The 27,635-nt window shown below is 28.2% G+C and overlaps 1 protein-coding gene across 1 annotated transcript in view; it reads right to left on the bottom strand.

Annotated features, from left to right (window-relative positions):
• Positions 1-17,294: 17,294 nt before the first annotated feature.
• Positions 17,295-27,635, bottom strand: part of LOC103568646 (glutamate receptor ionotropic, kainate 2) — a 178,964-nt gene continuing 168,623 nt past the window's right edge. The window contains exons 17-20 of the mRNA XM_053741606.1: positions 26,867-26,967; positions 22,574-22,784; positions 19,074-19,347; positions 17,295-17,375 (exon numbers count right to left, since the gene is read on the bottom strand). Coding sequence (XP_053597581.1) covers positions 17,369-17,375; positions 19,074-19,347; positions 22,574-22,784; positions 26,867-26,967 — 593 coding nt within the window. The 3' untranslated portion in view covers positions 17,295-17,368. The remainder of the gene's footprint in view (positions 17,376-19,073; positions 19,348-22,573; positions 22,785-26,866; positions 26,968-27,635) is intronic.

Here is a 27,635-nt window from a genome sequence, read left to right on the forward strand (position 1 = left end):
TCTAAGTCGTTAATAGATCAATAGATCAAATAGATTATTGTTCCTTTTGTAGAAAATTAAATGCTCTACAGAAAAGATCTCTTATCATTTTTTAATAAATTTACCCGTTCATGAGTTTTATTTCAATTATAAAAAATTTTGCAAAAAATCAAAACATGCATGGTTTGAAAAAAAAATTTCAAGTTTGAAACTTTAAAATCACATAGACAAATTATATGAAAAACTTGTTCGTATGTTTTTTTTGGAAAAGCATGTTAAAGATAAAAATTTAAAAAAAAAATTTTTTTCATTTGGATCATTATTAAAGAAGTTTCGAGCAAAAAACAAAAAAAGAGAAATTCTCGAACAAGTTTTGAAAAAAATCTCAAAATTTACCAGCAAGAGTTTTTTTTGTGTACTACAAAATGTCAAATAATTAGGGAAATCAAAAATAAAAATTTTTCAAACTTTGTGATTTTACATGGAATGCTCTATTCCTGATTTAAAAAAAAGACTCGATTCGCATTGTTAAATGCCCATAAAAAGGGTGATTTGAATGTATGCCAAGTATTTAAAATTTTGTGTTTCTAATCGTTTCTTTTAATAAGGGATATGAAGGTGGGGCAAAATGGGCCATTTAAAAAATGAGGGCTTTTATGTAATATAAATGTCAGCCCATTTTGCCCCATTCTCCCCTAATCGGGGAGGGGGGCCTTAAAATTTTGAGTGCCTCGAATAATTTGGGGCAAAATGGGCCCCCAAAATTTAAGGGTCCTCCCCTATATGCAAAAATATAATAATGAGTTAATGAGTACTTTGTTCCTAAAATAATTTTGTGATTATTAGATTAGAGATTTAAAATTTAAATAATATGAAGTTAGCATATGACAAAAAAAAATTGTTTATTAATTTTGACAGATGTTATTAAATTGTATAAATGTATATGAGTATATTTTGGGTTATAAAACATTAATCAAATTTAAAAATTTATTTTTATGATGTAGTGATAAAATTTATAAATTACATCTTTAGTGATAAAAATATAACAATGCTGTGCGATGGGATATTATACGGACCATCAAGAAAAATATTTGACAAGTATGAATATTCAAATTTAGTAACAAATTTTATTAAAATAAAATAATTGATAACAAAAACATTGAAGCAAAAAAATGATTAGAATTTTTCGATTTCTGATTATGACACATTAGATCAAAATTGTCAAAATTAAATTACAGTGTAGCCGAAATATTTCAAGATAATAAATTGATATTTGATATTGCGAAAAATTATTGTTATAAGACTATAAAAAATATAAGTGTTGATTTTAATTTTATTGACGTATACAAGATAAATTTATTACAAACTCAGGTCAGTATAATAATTATTGCGATACATATATATATATATATATATATATATATATATATATATATATATATATGTAGATTAGGGTGGCCCAAAAAAACCAACTATTTTTTTTTTCGAGTCTCTTATGAAAATTTGTTGGTTTACGATGTTCTAAGAAGTCTCTCCAAAAATCAGCTTGATAAGAAATTTTCAAGAGGTCAAGAATTTTGAAAATATCAAAAATGACAGAAATTCGGATTTTTTACTTCTAAATTTTTTCTTTGGTGGCAGCAACAGTTTATCTTTGTGAAATTATATCTATGCTGAAAATTACAGCCCAAAATTTGAATATTTAAACTGCGCTCAAAAATTTTGAATTTTAACTGATAATATGTGACTGATACTTTGAATTAGTTTTTGTATTTTTTTATAACTCAATTATTGTCATTTCACTAAAATATAACTTTTGCATAACCAAAAATATACAGGACAGTCTTAAACAATAAAATTTGGTAAGTTTTGAATAAGCGAAAAAACCGAAAAATTGAATTAAAAAATAAAAAAGTATGTAAATAACTTATTATTTCTATTTCCGGGTTATATTTCCATTCATTGTGATGCAAATTGATGGTGAAAAAATCGAGAAGCTTTATTATCAATATTCAAGGGTCGTTCGAAAACGTTCAAAAGACAGCACTCGGAAACATTCAAAATTCTTGAGCGAAGTTTAAATATTCAAATTTTGGGCTTAAATTTTCAGTGTCATGATTTCACAAATATAAACTATTGCTGCCACGAGAACGAAAAAAATTTGAAAAAAAAATTCAAATTTCGATCATTTTTGATATTTTCAAAATTCGTGACCTCTTGAAAATTTCTTATCAAGCTGATTTTTGGAGAGACTTCTTAAAACATCGTAAACCAACAAATTTTCATAAGAGACTCGAAAAAAAAATAGTCGGTTTTTTTGGGCCACCCTAATATATATATATATATATTTCCACAATTGCGTAATTTATTATTTGCAATAACTGTATGTTCTAATATTGACAGATAGTTATGGATATCGATAACAAAAAAAATCAGGATCTTTCAAAGCCACAAAGTTTCAAGGTTGAAAAAGGTAAAACTTGTTTGATTTTTTTAAACAACAAATGAATAACAATTTCAGAACAACGTAATAAAATTAATGTATATATAATTAATATATACCTAGCTTATTTTATTCATATTTTTAATCTGTCCATCAAAGTTTTTTTTACAAAACAAGTTGTTTAATTGACATATGATATGATCTCGTATCATCTAATTACATATTGTAAGCATTATAATACAAGCTGTAGTTACATAAATTTATATTTTCCATTACAGAGAGTGATCTTATTGGAATGTTATCTAAGCAATTATATTTGGCGGGTGATCAGTTGCAGAGAATGAAAATATTATTAAAAAAAACTGAAGACAGATTAAAGTCGAAAGATCAAGAATTTAATCGGTTAAAAAAAAAAGTCTGTGGGCAATTAATATTATTGATATGTATCGTAAAGATTGCTGATAGATTATACGACTATAAAATTTGTTTAATCATTATTGTAGTTGACAGAATGGGAAATGAAAGAAAAAAACCAAGAACGTATTTTGAAAAAGGAGTCCAAGCATAGACAGTCACAGATGGAGAGATCTGACTACATTTACAAAAGATGCTTAGAGTTAGAAAACAAAATTCATGAAATAGAGGTTCAGATATATTAATATTATTCTATTTTTTAATAACTTCATGCATATAATATACCCTGGCAGGTTTGAATTCCGGTAAATTCCCGTAATTTACCGTGAAATACGGTGTTTACGGTCAAATTTGCTGCATTTTACGGTAATTTGCGGTATTTTATGGTTATTTACGGTAAAATATGGCAATTTATCGCAATTTGCGGCATTGTTACCGTAAGCAAGGTATGTGTTTTCATTTTTCCAGTGTAATACTTCAATTTACGGTAATTTGCTACTAGCTTACCGCAATTTTACAGTAAATTACTGTTTTCGTATCACAAATTTACGGTAAAAATACCACACTTGCCATAAAATGCTGTATTTTTACTGCACACTACCGTTATTCTACGAAATACCGTAAATTACAGCAAAATTTACCGCCTATACGGTAATTTACAGCAACGTGCGGTATTTTATGGCTACTTACGGTAGAATACAGCAATTTATCGTAATTTTACAGTAAATTACTATTTTTGTATCGCTAATTTATGGTAAAAACACCATACTTTTGGTAAAATGTAGTATTCATAACACAGCATACCGAGATGCTGCTAAATTCCATAAATTACAGCAAATTTACCGACTTTATGGTAGTTTGCGGTATTTTATGGCTAATTACGGTAAAATATGGCAATTTATCGTAATTTGTGGCATTATTACCGTAAGCAAGATATGCTTTTTTATTTTTCCAGTGTAATACTTCAATTTACGGTAATTTACTACTAGCTCACCGCAATTTTATAGTAAATTACTGTTTTCGTATCACAATTTTACGGTAAAAATACCACACTCCCCATAAAATGCTGTATTTTTACCGCACACGACCGTTATTCTACGAAATACCGCAAATTACAGCAAATTTGCCGCCTATACGGTAATTTACAGCAACATGCGGAATTTTATGGCTATTTACGGTAGAATACAGCAATTTATCGTAATTTTACAGTAAATTACTATTTTTGTATCGCTAATTTATGGTAAAAACACCGTACTTTTGGTAAAATGTAGTATTTATAACACAGCATACCGAGATGCTGCTAAATTCCATAAATTACCGCAAATTTACCGCCTTTATGGTAATTTGCGATATTTTACCGCAATATACGATATTTTATGGCTACTTACGGTAAAATACGGCAATTTACCGTAATTTGCGGCATTATTACCTCAAATCATCATTTATTTCATTATTTTTAGAAATTTCTTTCAGACTACGGATTAATTTGGGTTGGTGGAAAAAATAGTGCATCAAAAAGTTCAGACCAATTAACATCGTAAATTACTACAAAATTATTCAAATAATTTAAAATAAAAAAAATTAAGATAAAATAAAAAAAAATTTTTTTTTATTTTAGTAATTTTTTAAACGACTATCTGGATAAAGTCATTCTCAATATTGAAGAATTAAACTTATCAGTTGGTAAAGGTGAAATGTTTGTATGCCGAAATACAGGGGGCGCTTCTTTCAAGGTATTGTTTTTTAACCCAGTCTAGTCGCGTTATGAACGACAGCCAAACTTACTTCCTCTACTTTACATGCGTGTGAATCATTGAAGTCCCCCCCCCCCCCCAAAGTAAGTCCTCGGGAACTGTCGGAAATTTTCGGTTTTTAATGCTAATGTGTAATAAAGGTGTGAGGTTAGACTTGTTTTCTAATAATGGAAGTAAAACCCAACGGAGATACTTTATTCTCGCAGCGAGTTGCAATAGTTTAGGCAGCATTTATAACAAATTGCGGGAAAAATGGGTATTTTATAGTGTTGACATTAATTTACTGATTTATAGCTTAAAGACCTCCAAAATAGTAAAACAACATCGGTTTTACCCCTACTATTAGAAAACAAGTCTAATCTCACGTCATTACAACACAACAACATTATAAACCGAAAATTTCCGAAGATTCCCGAAGGGACTTATTTTCTACGACTTTAAGGATGCACTCAACAGACAAAATTTTATGAATTTATCAAATGGTTTTCTGTAATAAGAACTTCTTTACACCATTTATGGTATTCAATTCTGTTATAGCCTCTTCCTTGCTTGACACTAAAATTTTATAAAAATGGAATGATTTTACAAAAGGGTCGGCTTCGCCTCTACAATGATCCTGCCACTCGATCATTTCTCAAAGATATATCAGACGGTTATTTTCCATCAGAGCTACAACATGATTATCCGAATGGTGTTCCGTTCAAGGTTTTGTATAAAATGCAGTCACAGTATTTAAAAGCTGATAAATCAACAATTTTTTTTTATTTGAATACAAGGTTGAAGATTACAGAACAAAACATTTTTCCGGTTATGGAGCGAATTATCCAGGATATGGTTATCAGTTAGGTCACATATCAACATCAAGCAGTAAAATTTATTCCGTCAGCTCGTTAGCGAAAGAGAAATACTCGATATCAGCAAAGTCATCGGACATTAAACAGCCGTACAATTCATCGATTAGGCCGACCTCGAAAATTTCTTCACGAACTGGGTAAATGTCATATATTAAAATCAACTAAATTTGTAAAATAATACGCCTACTCTTAAGCTCAGAGTAACGTAAAATTAAAACTTCTTAATGTAGATTAGTGACTCCAAGTTCATTTGATTTCCAAACCCACATCAATTATTCTGAAAAAAAATTTTTATCTAATTCAAATACAGATATAACATTAATAAATGGAAATCATTCAAAAGTAAGATATGAAACTATTGTGCAACATTTTTTTTTAATTGTGAATAAATTACATTTATCAAATTAAATTTAAATCCAAAGAATACATCGAATACATCACCAATGAGACCAAAGATATCTAATCATACACATGCTGTCTCGAAAAAAGCATCGGCGCATACATCTAGAAGTCATAAATTTGATTTACCAGATCGATCATTCTTGGAGTTATCGGCTCGGTAATTGATGCATGTCATATTTTTCATTATCTATATTTTATGTCAAAAATATATAGACGTACAGTTGTTAGTTATGTTTTTATGCATTTAAAGATCAAAAACATATTTAAGTACCACTGATAAGTAGAACACGTTTACCCGGAAATTTATGATTAAATTCGATTCAATCTGATTGAAATTTAATCAGTTAATTGGAACACTTCCGAGAAATTCTCATGAATGCTTGTTTTCGAAAGAAATCTTATTGAATTTCAATCAGATTTAATCGAAGGTTTTTCAGGAATTTACTGCGATTTATTTTTTTCTGTCTACATGAAAGAAAATGGCTTGAAACATACCCTGGTATAAATTTTTCGGAATTTTGGCTGAAAAAGACTTTAGAACTCTAGATAAAGCTGAAACTAGCAGCTGGAATAAGTAGCGGCCACGCAAAAAAATTATGGCCGCTACTTACTACGGCCGCTAGTTTCAGCTTCATCTAGAGTTCTAAAGACTTTTTCAGAGTTATGAAGACTTTTTCAGAGTTCTGAAGACTTTTACAGACAAAAGTCCGACAACCAAAATTGGAACAGGAAGTGAAGCCTTCAAAAAATTATTATGCTTTAATAACAATAACCCTCATAAATTATAATAATTGTAATGTGGCATAGAAATTTTTCATAAGAGCATAATAATTCTTTAGATCTTCACTTCCTGTTTCAAGTATGGTCGACAGAACAATAAAAATTGTTAGGTTTCGAGCCAACATTATTCTCTGTCTGCTTCTAATGTCATTACGAACATATCATCTTTTAATTAAGAAATGGTTTCTTTACATTGTAAAAAAAATTCCTATAAAAATGGAGATCATTTTCATAATATAAGAATTTTTCCCAAACTTATGAAAATGGCTCCGCTACACGTAGAAAAAAAAACAGTAACCATTGCTGCGCTGAACACTAATGTGGTCGGTATAGTATACAAAATAACAAAATTTCTTTCAAAACCATAAGAATTACTATTGGATCCCGGACAGAATATTCTATATATATAATAGTATTTTGCTTATTTCTCACATTATTGGTTTAATAAGGTACCCGCGGATAATAAGACCTAAGTGACAGAAATGATATTTGAAATAACCGCCTTCGCTAAAGGCTACTCTAGCAGAAGGGTCTTGCATAGATGTTACGACAAATTTATAGAGTCCCGATACCACATTCCCTGTCTTCTATATTTCATCATCTGTCATATGCTGTTGCGCAGAAGAAATTATAAAAAACAATCTAGTCTTCTGACTCTTAAAAAGTATTGTTGCTAAATTTAAGTGATGATCCATCTCTAATACCAATTTTATTAAGTATAGTTAAACTATTCCAGTTTGTTGAACCCGTAGGCCTTATAGAAGCTGAAACTGGCGGCCAAAATAAGTAGCGGCCACGCAAAAAATTACTGGCCGCTACTTCTTACGGCCACTTGCTTCAGTTTCATGTAGGCCTTATTACTCTACCGTAGTAAAATAAGGCCTATTCGTATGGTTTTTGTAAAAGTAATTTTTTGTTTGTTTATGGTAAAAATTACCATTACTTCATTACATTTTATGGCTAATTGAAATAAAGATTAATGATACACTTCCATAATTAAATGAAATATTTTCGATTCTATTCAAAATCTCTCTTAGCTAGGCCTTATGACCCGTCAGTACCTTAGTTCTCATATATTATGGCAATGGTTTCGAAAACTTACTAAAGTCAATTAATTTTCTCTGGGTTCAATTACTTATTTATAATAATTATGTTTATAATTTAGCGATGATAAAAAATGTGGAATTAAATCAAGATCCGTTAGTTTTTCAAAAGACAGCTTTAGTACTACACAAAACCCAATTCCATTTTCTGCTAGTAGTGATATCAATTATCAAAAAAGTTGTAAATACTTGAACGAAAGCAAATATAGTAAACTTCGAACATCAAGATCAGCGACAATGACAAAACATTCCTATGAAGTGAGAAATAAAATTATTTTTTATTTTCTTTAAATAGGGCAACCCCAAAATTTATAAAAACACTTTTTTTTTCAAAATGTACAACTTGTTGATTCTCATAAAATCACTATCGTATGTCTGAGTAATAAATATTTTTTAGATGCCATTAATTCAGGAAATAAATAAACCAACTGAAGATCCAGGAGAACTGAGACTAAAAATTCGATCTATGAATGGCAGAACAGTTTATCTTGCGTATGTTTCTGCTGATAATACAGTTGAATATCTTTACCACTTGTTGGACACAGCGATGTTACGAAAACGAAAACATATTTCAAGTTATAAAATTATTATCATTGGGTTAGATAGAATATCATTATTATTTATTGTTACACATCCGTTTAAAAAAGTATATACATATATATTTATTCGTTTATTGATACTTTTTAGTTTCACTTCAAGAAAACTTGATCGTATAGACGTTCCTTTAAAAAATTATGGAATTGACAAAGACACTGTACTTCATCTTGTAAACGACTAACCTCTAAATTTTTTCATCATTTTCAAATCTTACCAATTTTGACATAGACTAACTAAATTCATATAAAAATATATATATTAATATAATTGTCCCAATGTCTTTGTACTCCCTGGTGGAAAATTTTTGGACTGTCTTAAAAACTCAGTTCTATAGTTCTAAAGACTTTTGCAGAGTTCCAAAGACTTTTTAAGACAGAAGTCTGAAAAATTTCCACCAGGGCTAAAAACAATGTTATGAATAAATTGTAAATCCCATTGTCATTGAACATTATTTATTTTTTAACAATACTCAAAAAAAAGATATTGCTGTAAAAGCGTTACCGTTAGGTTTTATAGTAACCATCTAAAGCTTAAAAAAGTGTAGATTGTTCCATTATGAAAAAATCCCAGTGAACACTATTGGAAAACACTAATGGAAAACCAGTGGTCTGGTATTTCGCGAACTAATACTTTAAAATTATAAGTGCGTTTAGTGACCTCAATTGTAGTGTTTTCGGTATTTTTTGTGTCATAAGCGTAATGTACTTATTTTATAGTACAGATGGTAAAACCCGATAAAAAAAACTGGGCGTCGGTTGACCCTGCGGGCCAGCCCCAAAACTTCCCGCTGTTTTCGACCTCAAAGAGCTCGAAAACATTAGTGTAGATATATTTTCGAGCTCTTCGAGCTCGAAAATAATATCACATGCAATTGTTTTTTTATGATCTTTTCAAGCTCTAACAAGTTACCTGTTATGCTGAAGTTTGAAAATTTAAGAATCGAAAATCATCAATGAAGCGGTTTTTAAAATTTAGTTCCTGATTATGCTCAGTAAAATAAGTGTATTGAGGCAAAAATCAATGTCAGGGATCAAAATCAAGATTTAAATAAGTTTTGACTCATGAAAGAAACAATAAAATATGAAATATCCGATAAAAATATTAAAAACTACGTTTTATCGATTTTTTTGTTGATAATATGATTTAAACTAAAACCCAAGTTCGATGACATTATATGATCAACAGAAACCATAAAAAAGATGAGTTGGTATGATATCAGGCACATTTTAGTACGTTATATTCTGATTTATCCGGAAAAAATAACATAAAATGTTATTTTTTTAACTTTTCAACGCCGATATCTTTTGAACTAATCAATCGATTTTGATAGTTGACATGGCAATCGGCGCGTTTTATTGAATTCTAGAGCTGATTGAAATTTGCAATCGATCGCGTCAGTCGTTTCGAAAATATTTAGAAAAAACCGTTTTTCACCATTTCTTTCTCCCGCGATAACTCTCGAACGAATTATCCGATTTTGATGTTTGAGGTGGCAATCGATGCATTTTATTGAGTACTAGAGCTGATTAGATTTTGAAGTCGATCGTATAAGTCGTTTTTGAGAAATCAATAAAAAACTAAAAAACAAATTTTTTTTTTTCGTAATTCGCAAATATTTTCGAGTCTATTCGATCAAATGATCTGAAATTTTCAGGAAAGTTGATGGCCAACAAGCTCTTTCGATTGCCACCTTAACCATCTAAATCGATTCATTAGTTCAAAAGTTACAAAGAGTTTACATACACACACACACACACACACACACACACACACACACACACACACACACACACACACACACACACACACACACACACTCGGACATCATTCTGAAAATAGTCAGAATAGCTTCCTAGGACCTCAAAACGTCGACATCTGATGAAAACTCGATTTTCGAAAATCGGGGTGAAAACAATAACTTCCCGAAATTTTTGAAAATCGTCGATTTTCTCAGCGGGAAGTTAAAAATTAAATATAATTACATACTCAGATTACTATTGGAACTGATTAATTGATGCCTATTAATTTTTTTTATCGATGAAAAAAATGTTCTCCGTTACTGGGACTCGAACCTGGATCCTTCTGCATGTCAGTTGAAAATTGTGCCACTCTGCCACACCATGGACTTTTTTTAAAGGTCTATAAATTTTGAGGTTAGATTTTTTTTATTTAGAATATGATCGATGATGACATCACTTTTAATGGTGATGTAGAGTCACTAATCAGGTTACTTGTCAACATTATTGGAAGCAGGATCGTTGAGTACGTAATAGTACTAATTATTGATAATAGATTCTACTTTTTACTATTATCTATTAATTTTTAATATTCTGTTTTATCTGATAACTTTACCTTTACCTGAAATCGTCTTGTTCCAACCCTCACCACCCAATATACTGTTAATTTTTTATTTTTAAATTTAACTTTTTAATCTAAAATAAGCATTAATGAAGAAAGAGAAAAAAAAACAAACTCAATTTTCCACTTGACGTTTGGATGTAAAAGTTTTTTAACGACGCATTCGGTGGAACAAAAAAATTGAGATTGACATAGAAAATCGAAGTGTCGTAACGACTCGTTGACGCGCAGAAACTTCACCAAAGTTGCTGAATGGTCTGGTGTTGAGTTGTGCAAAGAAAGTAATAAAGTTAAAAAATAAAACAATAGACAAAAAAGAGAGAAAAATGTTCACGTTTTCTCCTGACACTTTTTAAGCGGTATTGATTAATTATGGCCTTTAATATTGTTATTATTGTTATCTTTTATCGCGACGCTTATGTTCTCTTTAACGTTTTTCCTAACTCTTAACTGCACTGTATTGTTTTAAGTTCTAAAAACTTTTTCCATTGTTTTACTAAATATTTAACGGTAGAAAATAAAATATAAAAAAAAAAAAACTTTTTATAAGAATATAAAGTATAGGGGAGAGTAAGGTCAATTGAATCAAAAATACTTCAACATTTTTTTTTTTTATGAATAAAAGCAAAATGATAACTTTTTTTTTACGAAATTATAATTTATTATATAGACTATCATTTTTCATAAGCACACAACTTAACAAATGATGAAAATTTTTAATAAATACGAAAGTGTACAACTGCATCTAATGGTTCAATCATTCACTTTGCGGGGGTAATTGAACCACTAGTCGGGGACAATTGAACCAAGAGTATTAGAACCACAAACGAATGACTTTAATGAATAATTTACTATTCATTACAGCTTAAAACTAAAATTACAACACTTCTAATAATATTTATTATTTTATATAACATTATATGTTATAACAATCACTTTTAAAACTTCTGTCAATATAATTATTTTTTTTCTTGGTTAGGTTAGCTTGTTTTCACATTCTGTCAAGATGCGCGCGCATGTCTGATGCTCACAGTGTGATTCGTGTGGTTCAACCGTCCCCGAGAGTACTGATTCAATTGACCCCATATGATTTTATTGAAATAATTAGTTTAAAAAAAAATATTCAAGAACTATTTTACTAGAAGTAAAGTTAGAAATTTATGACTAATATATGTAAGAAGGTATTACAAAAAAATTTTAAGATTACATTTGAAAATTAAAAAATTGTTAAACAATTTGTCAAGAGCTAAAAAAAAGTTCAGATGCCTAAAAACACAAAAACTTGAATTTTTTAAAATTAAATCATCATATTGGTTCGAAATTTCGGTCAGACTAAGGTTTAGTGTATTAAAATATAATTCCAAGAGCACGACTCATTTTCCGATCTTTTAAGCTTACTGGTTCAATTGCCCCCACTCTCCCCTAATATAAATAACGTTTAATGAAAATAATATAATTTAAAATTTTTAAAAGTTCTTTTGATATTAAAGGCACAAAAATGAAACTGAATTATTCTAACTGAAATAAAGACAACAAAAGAACGTCACTTTATTCTGTGCTATATATACATGACTCGATTATTAGTATTCACTCCGTTTCATGTTGCAGATTCGTCTAGAGAAGAGGATTGATGGAATGAGGTATACTTATTTGATTTCTGTACGAGCCGCAGGCAGACTTATTGTAGAATAATACGCTAAAGAAACTATATATGAACTACCAATATATTAACATGAGAACTTCTATGTAATATCCGGAGTTAGAATATACTTACGTTCCTCATACACACCTTTATCTAAATAAAAGGTTCCATTGTAGCAAGTAAATTAAATAGTATAAGGACTAATTTAATTGAATTTTATTATATGCCCTAATGAAAAAAAAAAAAAAAAAAAAAAAAAATACCGAACACTACTAAAAATTAGTGTTGATAAGACGTGTTAATTAGTGATAATTGCGGATCATTAGTAGTCTAATTAGTGAGTCTATAATACTATTGATGAAGCTGGAGCTAGCGGCCGAAATAAGTAGCTGCCAGAAATTTTTTGCGTGGCCGCTACTTATTACGGCCGCTATTTTCAGTTTCACAATACTATTGCACGATTCAATTGCGAACCAGTAAAATATATTCAGCTAACACTTACCCTATCAGATCTGAATTACGGTAAATTACAGTAGTTTCCCGTAAATAACCGTAAATTACGGTAATTTGCGGGAAACTACTGCAAAATATCGTATTTCACAGTAAATTCACTGTAAAATTTGCGGAAAAACTGCAGTATTTCATGGTATTCAGAAGAATTGACGTAAAATACGACATTTTACCATAAATTTCGGTAAATATCCGTAATCTACTGCAAATTTGCAGTAAATTGAAGTATTTTGTGTTAAATACGGTACTTTCGATACAATACAGTACTTTACCATAATTCGGATCTAGGGTACTTAGTCCCAACTAATTTACTCACGTATAAATCATACTGATACATAAACAAATATTAAAGACTAAAATAGAATTCTTACCATTTGAAAGATTACTTATTGATCACCAAAACGTATATTTGGTCTCTTTTTTTCGAAGGTGTTGGTAGAGTGGTAAGAGCTTCAACTACTATACAGCAGGATCCAGGTTCGAGCCCCAGTAATGGCAAATAATTTTTTCATCGATAAAAAAATGAATAAACATCAATTAATCAGTACTGCTGTTTTTTAAATTCATAATTAAATTTAATTGAGTGCCATTGCTGAAATTGTTAAAAAATATTAAAAGATCACCTATTATATTACATAAAAAAATGAGCATATACTCGTACATGATTCGAGTTAAATTTCAATTTAACCAAAGCTGGGTCTATATGCTTTGTCGTTATTGAAAAAACTCGAGAACAAAGCAAATTAATTATTTAAAAAAATAATTGAAATTTTCCCACTCAGCACCGATGCGTGAATCATAAAGCGGGTTGACAGTAATTTGAATTATGTTTTATGAGTTTAGTAGCCAATATATATTGATTCATTTAATTGGATTGTTACGAAGGTAAAAGTAAATGATAACATTCAGAATAAGGGCAAAAAAAAAAAAGTTCATTAAAATACCATTGATATAAATGAGGTAAAAAATGATATTTTATTATTTCAAGCCATGTTGATTGTAGCTCTTTACAATTTATGCATACACACAACAATTATCTCGTACATCAATTTTTCGTCAATATTATTAATTAACCATAAAGTTTATGACTTAATATATTTAATATTTCAACATCCTCATTTTATTTATTGAAAAAACAGTAAACATGTAACGAACCTATTTCAGTAAATCTGTAATCGATTTCGTTTAATCGATGCAACAAATTTTTATAATATATAACTATGTACATATGTATACGAAAAATTTTTATTTTAGCATTTATTATTATTATTACATTTTTTTTTAAGAAATAAAAATTTACTTTATTTCTATAAAAGTTTCAATTATTAATTGGAGTATTTGTGACTTCTATACAATCCCTTCAAACAATAAAAGTAAAAAAAATCGATATTCTATTCATAGTCAAATAATGCCACTTAATAATAACAATTTTGAATAATTTATAAACATGTATAGAAAATAGTGTATTTGAAAATATAAGCAAAATATTTAACAAAAGTCACAATAAAATGTATATATCTTTAATATATATTCTAATCAACTCATACATTAGAAAATTTACTTGGTTCTAATTTTTTTCTTCTTTCTCCATTTTTTTTTTAAATTTTTTACTTTCCCGCTTTTTTATTAAAAAAACGACGCAAGGAAAAAGTGAAACAAATTTGCATACAATTTATGTACAGAACCCCACAGTCACATATTTAAAGTATGTGTAAAAATACGCTACCAAGCGAATTCGGCGAAACGACGCCATATTCCACTTCGTTCCGCCATTAGTGATCGTGATTCCCACATTTAATTTTATACATTTTTACTTTACAGTTATAAATATTATCGATACTTATAAATATTCATAGGCCGTGACCATTAATTTAAATTTAATAATATTTTATATAATATGTACAGGAATTCGGAGTATACATGAAATAATGTAACTATTGATTTTACAACTCGAATTATTCAAATTTTTCAACGACATTCTAGACACTGAGAGAAAAAAGAAATTTATGTATTTTTTTTTTATTTATTTTTTTTTTTTTGTAAATTCTCAAAATAAGTAATTTTTTTTTTTAAATCAATTGAAACTTGGTATTTTAAGTAAATTATTGCGATACTTTAGTAATAAATTTTTAGAAGATTTTTATTACAATTAAAAAATTCGAAGCAATTATATGGTTAAAAAAAAAAGGAATTGAAAAAAGATATTAAAAATTAGAAAAAAATCTGTTTTTATAACAAAAAAAAATTTCTTGGTATTGATAAAAATATAAAATATGTTAATTTTTTCAAAAGCTACTTCTGAAAACTATTTAATATTTAAATTTTATTATTTAGTTGTGTAAATTAGTATTTGAGATGACAAACATCGATGAATAACTCAAGAGTATATTGAAAGTATGATTTACAATAAGCCACCGTGGCTGAGCGCGCGTAGGTCATAAGTCTTGCACAATCGGTCTGGGTTCGAATCTTGGGTTGGGTAAAACGATTTATTTACAAAAAAAATGTTTTTTTGAGGAACAAAACTAATCTGAATAATATTAGAAAGAAAGGCATGTTTAATAATATTTTTTTAACAAAATCAATTTTTTTTTTTAGTGTAGCAAGTGGTCGATGAAAAAAGATTTTATACAATTGGATAAAAAAATGGCCCGATCCATTTGTATATACATTCGTATATAATTATATACTGTATTAGTATAGATTATACACAATTATATGCAATTCTATATAATTTTATACAAATACATAAATTTTTATACAATTACATACTGTATGCATATAGATTATATATAATTATATGCAATTATATATAATTGTATACAAATATTTAAATTTTTATATAATTACATACTGTGTTCATATAGATTATATATAATTATATGCAATTCTATATAATTTTATACGAATATATATATTTTTATATAATTACATACTGTATTCATATAGATTATATATAATTATATGCAATTATTTATAATTGTATACAAATATTTAAAATTTTATATAATTACATACTGTGTTCATATAGATTATATATAATTATATGCAATTCTATATAATTTTATACGAATATATATATTTTTATATAATTACATACTGTATTCATATAGATTATATATAATTATATGCAATTATTTATAATTGTATACAAATATTTAAATTTTTATATAATTACATAGTGTATTCATGTAGATTATATATAATTATATGCAATTCTATATAATTGTATACGAATATATATATTTTTATATAATTACATACTGTATTCATATAGATTATATATAATTATATGCAATTCTACATAATTGTATACGAATATATATATTTTTATATAATTACATACTGTATTTATATCGAATATATATAAATATATGCAATTCTACATAATTGTATACAAATACATACATTTGTATATAATTACATACTATATTCGTATAGATTACATATAATTATATGCAATTCTATATAATTATATACAAATATATACATTTGTATATAATTTTACTATTCTTTTTTGCATTTTTATATAGAATTATATACGATTGTACATAATTGTATATAATTATATAAAAATTTTATATAATTATGCATTATTTTTATCCAATCGTCTATAATTCATATATAACTATATACTTTTTCCTTAAAAATATATATTTTTTTCTCTCAGTGCGCAAGTACAAATTCGTTCACAATTTTTCAAAATAATCAATAAACTAAAATTTTTCTATTTATATTGTACATCAAAAATTAAAATTTAATTTTTTATTTACAATAGAAACAAAAACTTTAATTTTAAAAATAAATACAATTTTTTTTTACGTATACGCTAAATTAATTAATTTTACATCTTAATAATTTTAACATGAGTTTCTTTATCGACTTAAAAAAGATAGAAATATATAACTTTATCTAATAATAATATCTATAATTTGTAATTATCAATTTAAATTTATATTAACCTCAGATAATATACCAAATAAATATTTTTGCTATACAGTTAAATTGTAAAAATTTGTATTTACAGGAGGATGAAAACGTGACATTACTTCAAAAAAATTATCATCAGGATCGTAATTAATTATTTTTTAATAGAATAAATTTCCAAATTAAAAGGAAAAGTTCATTTAATTAAATCAAACAGAGTAATTGTAGTTTCGTTCTACAATTTAAGGTACGGCATGCAAGTTTAATCAAACTTGTAGCAATCAACATCAATACACGTTGAGATTTCTCATTTTCCTCCTCACTGGTCCCAGAACGCTTTGTCGAGTTGATTATCAGCCCTGTTGGGGCTCTACGAGTGCTATAAGCATGTCTCTTTAGGATTGATGTTGACAACAGCGGTAGTCTGTACAGCAAATTCTTTTTGGGTTGGCACGCCTGTTGGTACCTCTTCAAGTATCGGTCAAAGAGTTGTAGTCCTTGAAACTGTCGCTGAAGGGGGTGGGGGTGGTGGTGGTGGTGAAATTACGACATCTGGCTCACCCGCTAAATCACAGTCAAATCTCCAAAGTATGCTTTCAGGATGGTCATCTCCTAAATAAAGTTTTTCATAAATTTCAAAATTCGTACATTAGTAATTTTATTTTTTTTGGGTAATTTATGCCGAAGAATACGTCATTAATTAGCTGAAGAGCCTCGGAAAATTTTTTATTCCCTAACGTTACCAATTTACGGTAAATTACTGCATTTACGGTAAATTACGGAAATTATCCCAATTTGCGGTAAATTACGGAAAATACCACAATTTACGGTAAAATACCTTAATTACGGTAAAGGACGGTATTTTACGGGCAAGGTACGGTAATTTAAGGCAAAAGTACGGAATTTGTACCGTAAACTCGTGCCGGAAACGGTAATTTGCAGTAAAATTACGGCAAACCTACAGCATTTTACCGTAAAGTAAAGTATTATACTGTAAAACTGTAAAAAAAACAAACAGTGCTTACGATAAAAATTTCACAAATTACGAAACCGTACGGTATTTTACTGCAAGCTACTGTAAATTACTGTAAATTGCGGAAAATTTGTCGTGAAATTCAGTATCCAGGAAAATTATCGTAAAATACTGAAATCTACCGTAAAATACGGAAATTTACATAGCTAACGGTATTCTGCGGTAAAATACGGTAAATTATCGTGATTCTGATCCACTGGGGCGTAACCAATTTACAGTAATTACCGTAATTTACGGTATTCAAAAGGATTACGGTATTTACGGTTGAATATCTTATTTTTACGGTAAAATATGGCATTTTAGGCAAAAGTACGAAATTTTTACCGTAAAATCGTGCTGAAAACAGTAATTTACGGTGAAATTACGACAAACCTGCGGTATTTTACCGTAAAGTGAATTTTTGTATTCTAAAAACTATAAAAATAACAAATAAATGTAAATTACCGTATTTTACGGTAATTTACCGCATTTTAGGCCGATTACGGTAGATTACCGTAAATTACGACAATTCTCGGTAGATTACGGTAAAATTGCGTATTTTTACGACAATTGCTCTGAATACCGTAAATTGCGATATAACCAGCGCAATTTGACGGCAAATTTTCCGTAAACTACGGTATTTTACTGTAGTTTGCCGTAAAATACGATACCTTACGGTAAACTACGGTAATTTACCGTAATTCAGATCTGCTAGGGCAGTTACTTAACAGAAACTTTGTATCTTACTGGCAAATTTATGGTTTAAGTCTAGTCGAACTGGCCAACTACATGACAAAACCTGATTTAAGGTTTACTTTACTAATCTAGAAATCCGCAAAAATCAGACATTTGTTGAATAAAGCAGTGAATATTTCATGGGTTGTCATTATCCTCACTAGCGCTTGTGCGCGCGCACCTAAGACTCATTTTAAAAGCATTGTTCTCGCATAAAGACTCCGTTAGCCCCCTTGTTATGTAATATACTATTTTACTTCTGCAACAATGATCCTATTATATAATTCGTATTAATGATATTACCAAAAATAAAAGAAAGTACTAATTTTGTGAATATAAGTGATTCTCGGGAATTTGATTTTTCTACACTACATACTATTTAGTATCATTCTTGTCAAAAGTGATAATAATAAAAGTGAAAAATTAGTCATCGTGCACTATATCATCTTAAAATAAACATTCCAATTAAAATCAAGGATGTGAAACCTGGACGTGGCCTCGTTACCCGGCTGTTTTCTTTTTATTTACAATTATAAGAGTGAATAAAAAAAATAAAAGTGAACCTTGACCCATGCTGATACTCGGACATGTCCGTTTCTGTTTCAACGTTTGATGATGTTTGTGCGAATGGCTGTGACTGTGAGTATGAGAGTGGCAAGGACGTATGTGTGCAGGGGTGGCTTTGCACACTGATGGTGGTGGTGGTGTTTGGTGCATTTGCTGTCGAAGATGCTGAATATTCAGCCTCTGCTAGGTGTTCTCGCCACGGCACGTCTCCACTTGATCGAAGCTCAATGATTTCTTCATCTCCATCATCGGCAGCGCACCAGCTTCCTGCTGTAGATATTCCAATAAAAATTATGTTAGACATAACGAAATAAAATTTTTATTTTTTATTCACTTACAATCATTTTTTTTTTTTTTTTTTTTTTTTTTTTTTTTTTTTGTGAACTTTTCTTACAGGTGTGGTCTAGTGAATTATTTTTTTATATTTTATTGCAATAAAGTGTAGTGTAAAAAAAAAAATATAAAAGGAACGTAAAAGTTTATTTTAAAGGATTTATACGCTGGATATTGTGTGCTTTTATGCTATAGGAAGACAGAAAGAGAGAGAGAGAGAGAGAGAGACTTTAGAAGAATTTTTTTTTAGTTTTTATGAGATTGAATTATATACAGAGCGAATTCAATGAGAGAATCGTTGAAATACAGTTGGAAAAGTTAAACTGAGTGGTAAAAAACTGATGAAGCTTAAAAAAGTATTAAAATTTAACCAAAGCTTTTATTGTTAACGTTCGCTAACCTCAACTTTGTACTTAGTACCTTTAAATCTCTATTGTATTAAACTTATAATTTTATAATGTGATAGAGTCATATGTGGGTAAGTGTGCGCAAACTCATGCATTTCAGTCCAAAATTAATGGGTTTGCGCACACTTGCCCCGCATGACTCTAAACGGAAAAAAATTTATTTTATACGAAGTATTGGTTAAATTTTTGAATGAAAATAGGGTTTTGGCGCGAATATGACTTTTTCGAAGAATGTATCCCTAGGACGTCGTAAATATCATATTTTGTGAATTAACATTTGTCATAATTAATTTATTATGAGTATAATGAAAATTTTGGAATATTTATTGACAATTGATCTGAAATCTGTAACAGCAAATAGAGTTATAGACATAGATTTAATATCATATTTTTAAAATCGATTGTTTTATAAGACTTCTAAATTTTCGTGATAGAAAGTATATGAAAATACTACTGCCTTAATTTAAGACACAAAAACATTGACTGTACACTGATTAATATGAAGAGAAGCAATTTATTAAAGTAAATTTTTTATCGTAAAGCGGCAAAACATTTTACATTTTGTACACTGGGAAAAATACTTTATACTGATACAATGCACAGTAGTTTAAAAATGTATATGTAAAACATTCAGATACATCAAGATAAATTGAAATTTCGGGGCAATACAATTACGACATTGACGGATACATTACAGGAAAGCACAGAAATATATCATATTTCTTTGATGATTGACATGCGCTGTCTAGCTTTACCCAAACCAATGCCAAAGCTATTGTCTGAAAGCGTACTACATAGCTAACAGAAATTTCGAGCATCGCCATTCAAGCACAATTTCTGCTGTGAAATAGTTCCATTATTCATTTTTTAGTTTAGTAAAAAAAAGGCTAAATTCGATATGATTTTTTTTTTTTTCACTAATAAGTGAATATGTTACAATTAGTGGAATTTTTCAGATATGTTATTGTAGTATTGTTAAATTTTTTTTTTTTTTATAATTACTTCCCGATGAAATAGGATTTTATGTAACTGTATGCAGTTATATATGAATTGTATACGATCGTATATAATTCTATATAACAATGCAAAAAAGAATAATAAAGTTATATACAAATGTATATGATTGTACACAATTATATAAAATTGTATATAATTATTTATAATTTAAACGAATACAGTATGCAATTATATACAAATGTATATAATTATACATAATTATATAGAATGGCATATAATTACATATAGTCTATACTAATGCAGTATGTAATTATATATAAATGTATGTATTTGTATACGATTATGTAGAATTGTATGTAATTATATATAATCTAAACGAATACAGTACGTGATTATATAAAAATATGTATATCTACATACAATTATATAGAAAATTATATAATTATATATAATCTACATGAATACAGTATACAATTATCTGCAAATTTATATAATTATACACGATTATATAAAATTGTATATAATTATATATAATCTAGACGAATACAGTATGCAATTATATACAAATGTATATAATTATACATAATTATATAGAATGGCATATAATTACATATAGTCTATACTAAAGCAGTATGTAGTTATATATAAATGTATGTATTTGTATACGATTATGCAGAATTGTATGTAATTATATATAATCTAAACGAATACAGTACGTGATTATATAAAAATATATATATCTACATACAATTATATAGAAAATTATATAATTATATATAATCTACATGAATACAGTATACAATTATCTGCAAATTTATATAATTATACACGATTATATAAAATTGTATATAATTATATATAATCTATGCAAATAGAGTATACAATATATACAAATGTATATAATTATACATAATTATGTAGAATGGCATATAATTACATATAGTCTATACTAAAGCAGTATGTAGTTATATGTAAATGTATGTATTTGTATACGATTATGCAGAATTGTATGTAATTATATATAATCTAAATGAATACAGTACGTGATTATATAAAAATATATATATCTACATACAATTATATAGAAAATTATATAATTATATATAATCTATGCAAATAGAGTATACAATATATACAAATGTATATAATTATGCATAATTATATATAATTGTATATAATTATATACAATTTATACTGATACACTATGTAATTATATACAAATAAATATACTTGTATACAATTATATGAAATTGTATATTATTATATATAATCTATACAAGTACAGTATACAGTATATACCAATGTATATAATTATGCATAATTATATAGGATTGCATATAATTATATATGATCTATACTGATACAGTATGTAATTATACACAAATAAATATATTTGTATACAATTATATAAAATTGTATATTATTATATACAATCTATACAAGTACAGTATACAATATATACCAATGTATATAATTATACATAATTATATAGAATTGCATATAATTACATATAGTCTATACTAATGCAGTATGTACTTATATAAAAATGTATATTTTTGTATACAACTATATCGAATTGTATATAATTATATATAATCTATGCGAAAACATTATGTGATTACATATAAATTATATAAAAATAAGATATTATTATATATGATTGTATACAAATGGATCGGACCATTTTTTCTATCCAATCGTATAAAATCCTTTTTCATCGTGTTTATTAACAATGGAACAACAAAGCGAAATTGTGTAAAATTTGATAGCAACACTCATCGTGCATTACGAACTTACACCGTTTAATCGAGGTATTTCAATAGTAGGTATATAAGTAGTTTCTTGATGACTGAAACATCGGCGGCTTCGTATAAATGACGGCTGCGGACTGCATCGTGGACAAGAAGTAGGGTCCAAACTGCCATGGTCTCGATTCTTAGTAACCGGACGTTGTTGTGAACCACATCGCATTGCAAACCGCAATTCCGACGCCATTTCAGCACACAGAGACTGTTTTACAAGTTGGCCAGATGATAAGTCACGTGACCATTTCATGCAAACAAGTATTGGACCATGGAATTTGTGTAGGTGAATTTGTGAGGTGAGTCACGTAGCGAACAAAGATGTTGCAAAATCACAGGATGGTACATGGTATTATGATTAATGTAAGAATAGTGAGGGTAGAACATTCGTTGTAGTTGTAGTCGCGTTGTTTAAGCATCATTTTGTGACCATTTCAAGTTTTGTAGTATCACAATCTCATTGGTATGTAGAGATGTGGTTTGTCGTGCATTACAATACAAATACGGCGGTTACCATCAACGTGAGAGAGACACAGATGCAAGTGTACAATAACAGACAGAGAAATTAATAAAAATAATTTTAAAAATGCACAAGAATATTCAAATCATGCAATTGTATGAAAATTAGCTTGCGAAAATTCAAACGCTACACAATAATGCACTTATGTAATTTTTTTTTTTTTTTAAGCGTAATAATTTTCGAAACATGCATTACACGCTGAGAATTTTCGGATAATGATTATCTTCAGAGATTTTTAATAGTTGAGACACAGGACAGTAATTTTACAGGGAGAGAAAATTATGGTAACTGTTCCTAGTACGTTTATGAAATATCATCCCATACCGTTATGGTAATGATTACTTGAGATTGTGGGATATAGACCCATACTTTCTGGAAAAAGTTTCTATAAGTATGGGAACAATTCCTACCATTATGGTAACAATTTCCATATCGCATGTGAAAAAATCATGGTAATGATTACCATACTCATAGGAATAGTTCCCATAAGCAAATAGTAACCGATCCTATAACCACATTGTAATGGTTCCTAAGTGTGTATGGGAATAAGTCCTATATATTATAGTAACTATTCCTATAATATTATGGTAAACATAACCATCATATTATGGTAACGATTACCATAATATTATGGGAATGGTTACCATAATATCATGGGAATGGTTACCATAATATCATGGGAATGGTTACCATAACATTATAGTAATGATTACCATAATAGTATGGTAATGATTACCATGATGTATGGGAATTATTGCTATAATAGTATGGTAACCATTACCATAATGTATGGGAATGGTTACCATACTATTATGGTAATAATTCCCATACATTATGGTAATCGTTACCATAATATTATAGTAATGGTTACCATAATATTATGATAATGATTACCATAATGTATGGGAATTATTGCCATAATAGTATGGTAACCATTACCATCATGTATGGGAATTATTGCCATAATAGTATGGTAACCATCACCATAATGTATGGTAACCATTACCATAATGTATGGTAACCATTACCATAATGTATGGTAACCATTACCATAATGTATGGAAATTATTGCCATAATAGTATGGTAACCATTACCATAATATTATAGTAACCATTATTATAGTTACATAGTAACGATTACCATGATTCCATAGGAACTATTCCGATACCATATGGGAATTATACCCATAATTATAGGAATGATTACCATAATATATATGAGTGCCGCTCCTATAATCAACATTTCAAAAAAACCGGTTACCATGCACTATGGGAACCATTCCCATAATATATTGTAACTGTTACCATAATTTTCTTTCCGTGTAGAATTTTCTATTACAGTGCTATTGAAAATGATCTTATTGTCATCCCTTAGTGAAAAACAGTCTTTATAGTTTGAGACAACAATATTCATTATAACACGATGGCAGTAATTATTATTATGCATGGAAAAGTCACTTTTTAGTAGCGTTGTCTCAAGCAAGTTTCTTAGAGAAGTTCTTTAGCAAGATTCTTATATAAGACTTAAACAAGACTTGAAGAAGATGGTTTTCATAAGAACATTTGTCAAAGATTTAATCGAGTCTTGCTTAAGATTCTTCTCGAAGTCTTACGGAAACCTGTGGACAGTGTGGGATTTCTCTAGGATTCAGAGAAGTCTTCTGGAAAAATGGTAGCAGATAAAAGTAGAGAAAAGTTTAAATTTTTAGTTCAAGAGAATGACGTCATGATATTGGAATAATATAAAAATCAGCTAGATTTTTTTTTAAATTTGTCAATCATTCAATAACCCGCATGGAAATCTGTACGTGTCAAATTTATACAACACAGCTATGACGTTATATTTTTTTTTTACGCATAAATACATTTCACCTGTCATAAATGTCGCCATCAGACTGTCATTTTGCAGCAATATTTTTTTTCATATTCGTTATTCAAAATTATTCAATATATGTCAAAAATTTTTTATCGAACTGCAGACTTTGAAATTCACGAATTATTCGAAGACTTTAAAAAATTCTAGGCTTCCATGAAGTTTGAAATTTTTCATTTAATTATATACTAGGGAGAGAAAAAACAATGCGATCTCAGACGAACAAAAATTGCTTTTCACTGCGTGGGAATCACGTTTCATCCCGAGGCAAATTTATTATCATTTATAATAATTTATAGCAACCTGCGTTGGAGCATCGGGTTTCAATGTCTGAAGCTACTCCAAATGAGAAAATTTAATGGATAGCATATAGACGATACCATCGGTAATTTTTGTAGGTGAGAGAGATTTATGGTTATTCGGCTTTCAAAAAATAAATGCATCCCGATGAAAAAAGATTTTATACAATTGTATACAGATTGGATAGAAAAAATGGCCCGATCCATTTGTATTCGATCGTATGTAATAATATCTTATTTTCATATAATTTGGATATAATCACATAATGTTTTTGTATAGGTTATATATAATTATATACAGTTCTATATAATTGTACATAAATATATACATAATCTATATAATCACATACTGTATTTGTGTAGATTATATAAAATTATATACGATTCTATATAGTTGTATACAAATATATACACTTGTATATAATTACATACTGTATTCGTACAGATTACATATAATTATAGACTCATCAATATAATTGTATAAAAATTTATACATATGTATATTATTACATACTGCATTTGTATAGGTTACATATAATTATATACAATCCTATATACTTGTATACAAATATATACATTTATGTATAATTACATACTGTATTAGTATAGAATATATATAATTAGATACATTTCTATGTAATTACGTACTATATTAGTAGAGATTATATATAATTATATACAATCCTGTATAGTAGTATAAAAATATATACACTAGTATATAATTACATACTGTATTCGTATAGATTACATATAATTATATACAATTCCATATAATTGTGTATGATTATAAACATTTGCATATAATTACATGCTGTATTTGCATAGATTACATAAAATTATGTACAATTATATATAATTGTGTATAATTATATGCACTTGTGTATAATTACATACTGTACTCGTATAGATTACATGTAATTATATACAATTCTATGTAATTATGTATAATTATATACATTTGTATACAATCACATACCGTATTCGTATAGATTACATATAATTATATACAATCCTATATAATTGTATACAAATGTATACATTTGTATAAATTTTTATGATTCTTTTTCGAATTTTTATATAGAATTATATACGATTGTATATAATTATATAAAAATTTTATATAATTATGCATTACCTCTATCCAGTTGTATATAATTCATACATAACTGTATACAGTTGTATAAAATCTTTTTTCATCAGGATAGTCATTTTTGCATGTGTTTATTTAAAATTCCACAAGGTGGCTAACATGATCCAGTTTTACCATAACGCCCTAGTATTTTTAACAAGAATAATATCTCCGTATTGTCGATTTGTTATAATCTATTAGCATGTTTCCAATTTTGGATGCTAGTATCTAAATAACAATTTTTATTTTAAAACTATTGACTGAATAAATCGGTTTAATTGAATTATTATTCACGACATTTACATTTAAATTAGATTTTTCGTGCAGATTTCTTCTTTTTTTTTTATTCTTACACATTTGAATAAGTATGCGAAAAACTATAAATCCATAGATTCATATTTTTTTATTTGATTAATAATTTAAATTACCCGGTGGCTATATTTTAAAGTAATGAAAAGAATTAACTTACCCGATCGGACTGAGTATTTTTCTTGGAGTTCCAACAAAACTCGAGAATGGCGACGAGGATAGCGAGCGCAAGACCACAGAGAAGAACAACAAATACTCCGCCTGCAAGAATAAAGGAAAAGAAAACGTGAAGTATAAGTAAAGTCAAGTTTTTCTAGGCGCGGCTCATTAGTTTTATGCACAGTGTCGACTTTTTACTTCTTTTCAGAAATCAGAGACTTCGTCCCTTAGTTAGTAAGTTGGGGCAGTCGACGGAATATTAAACATAGCTTTCAATGTTAAAAATTTTTGTAATTATCAGATGACTCGCTAAATAACTTTTATATCATAAATTACACGGAGAGAAAAGAATCGTAACGATTACTATGCTACATAACCAAACTCATTTTTTGTAAAATGGTAAATAATGCTATGCAGAATAGGACTCATTACCATTTTTCTGGTAATGATTACTATGCTACTATGAAAAGAATAGTAATGATTACTATGCGGAGAGAAAAGAATAGTAATGATTACTATGCTACATAGTAACCAGACTCTTTTTTTGTAAAATGGTTAATTATTCTATGCAGAATAGGACTCATTACCATTTTTCTGGTAATGATTACTATGCTACTATGAAAAGAATAGTAATGATTACTATGCGGAGAGAAAAGAATAGTAATGATTACTATGCTACATAGTAACCAGTCTTTTTTTTTGTAAAATGGTTAATTATACTATGCAGAATAGGACTCATTACCATTTTTCTGGTAATGATTACTATGCTA

This window comes from Microplitis demolitor, chromosome 8, assembly GCF_026212275.2.
Source record: "Microplitis demolitor isolate Queensland-Clemson2020A chromosome 8, iyMicDemo2.1a, whole genome shotgun sequence".
NCBI lineage: Eukaryota > Metazoa > Arthropoda > Insecta > Hymenoptera > Braconidae > Microplitis > Microplitis demolitor.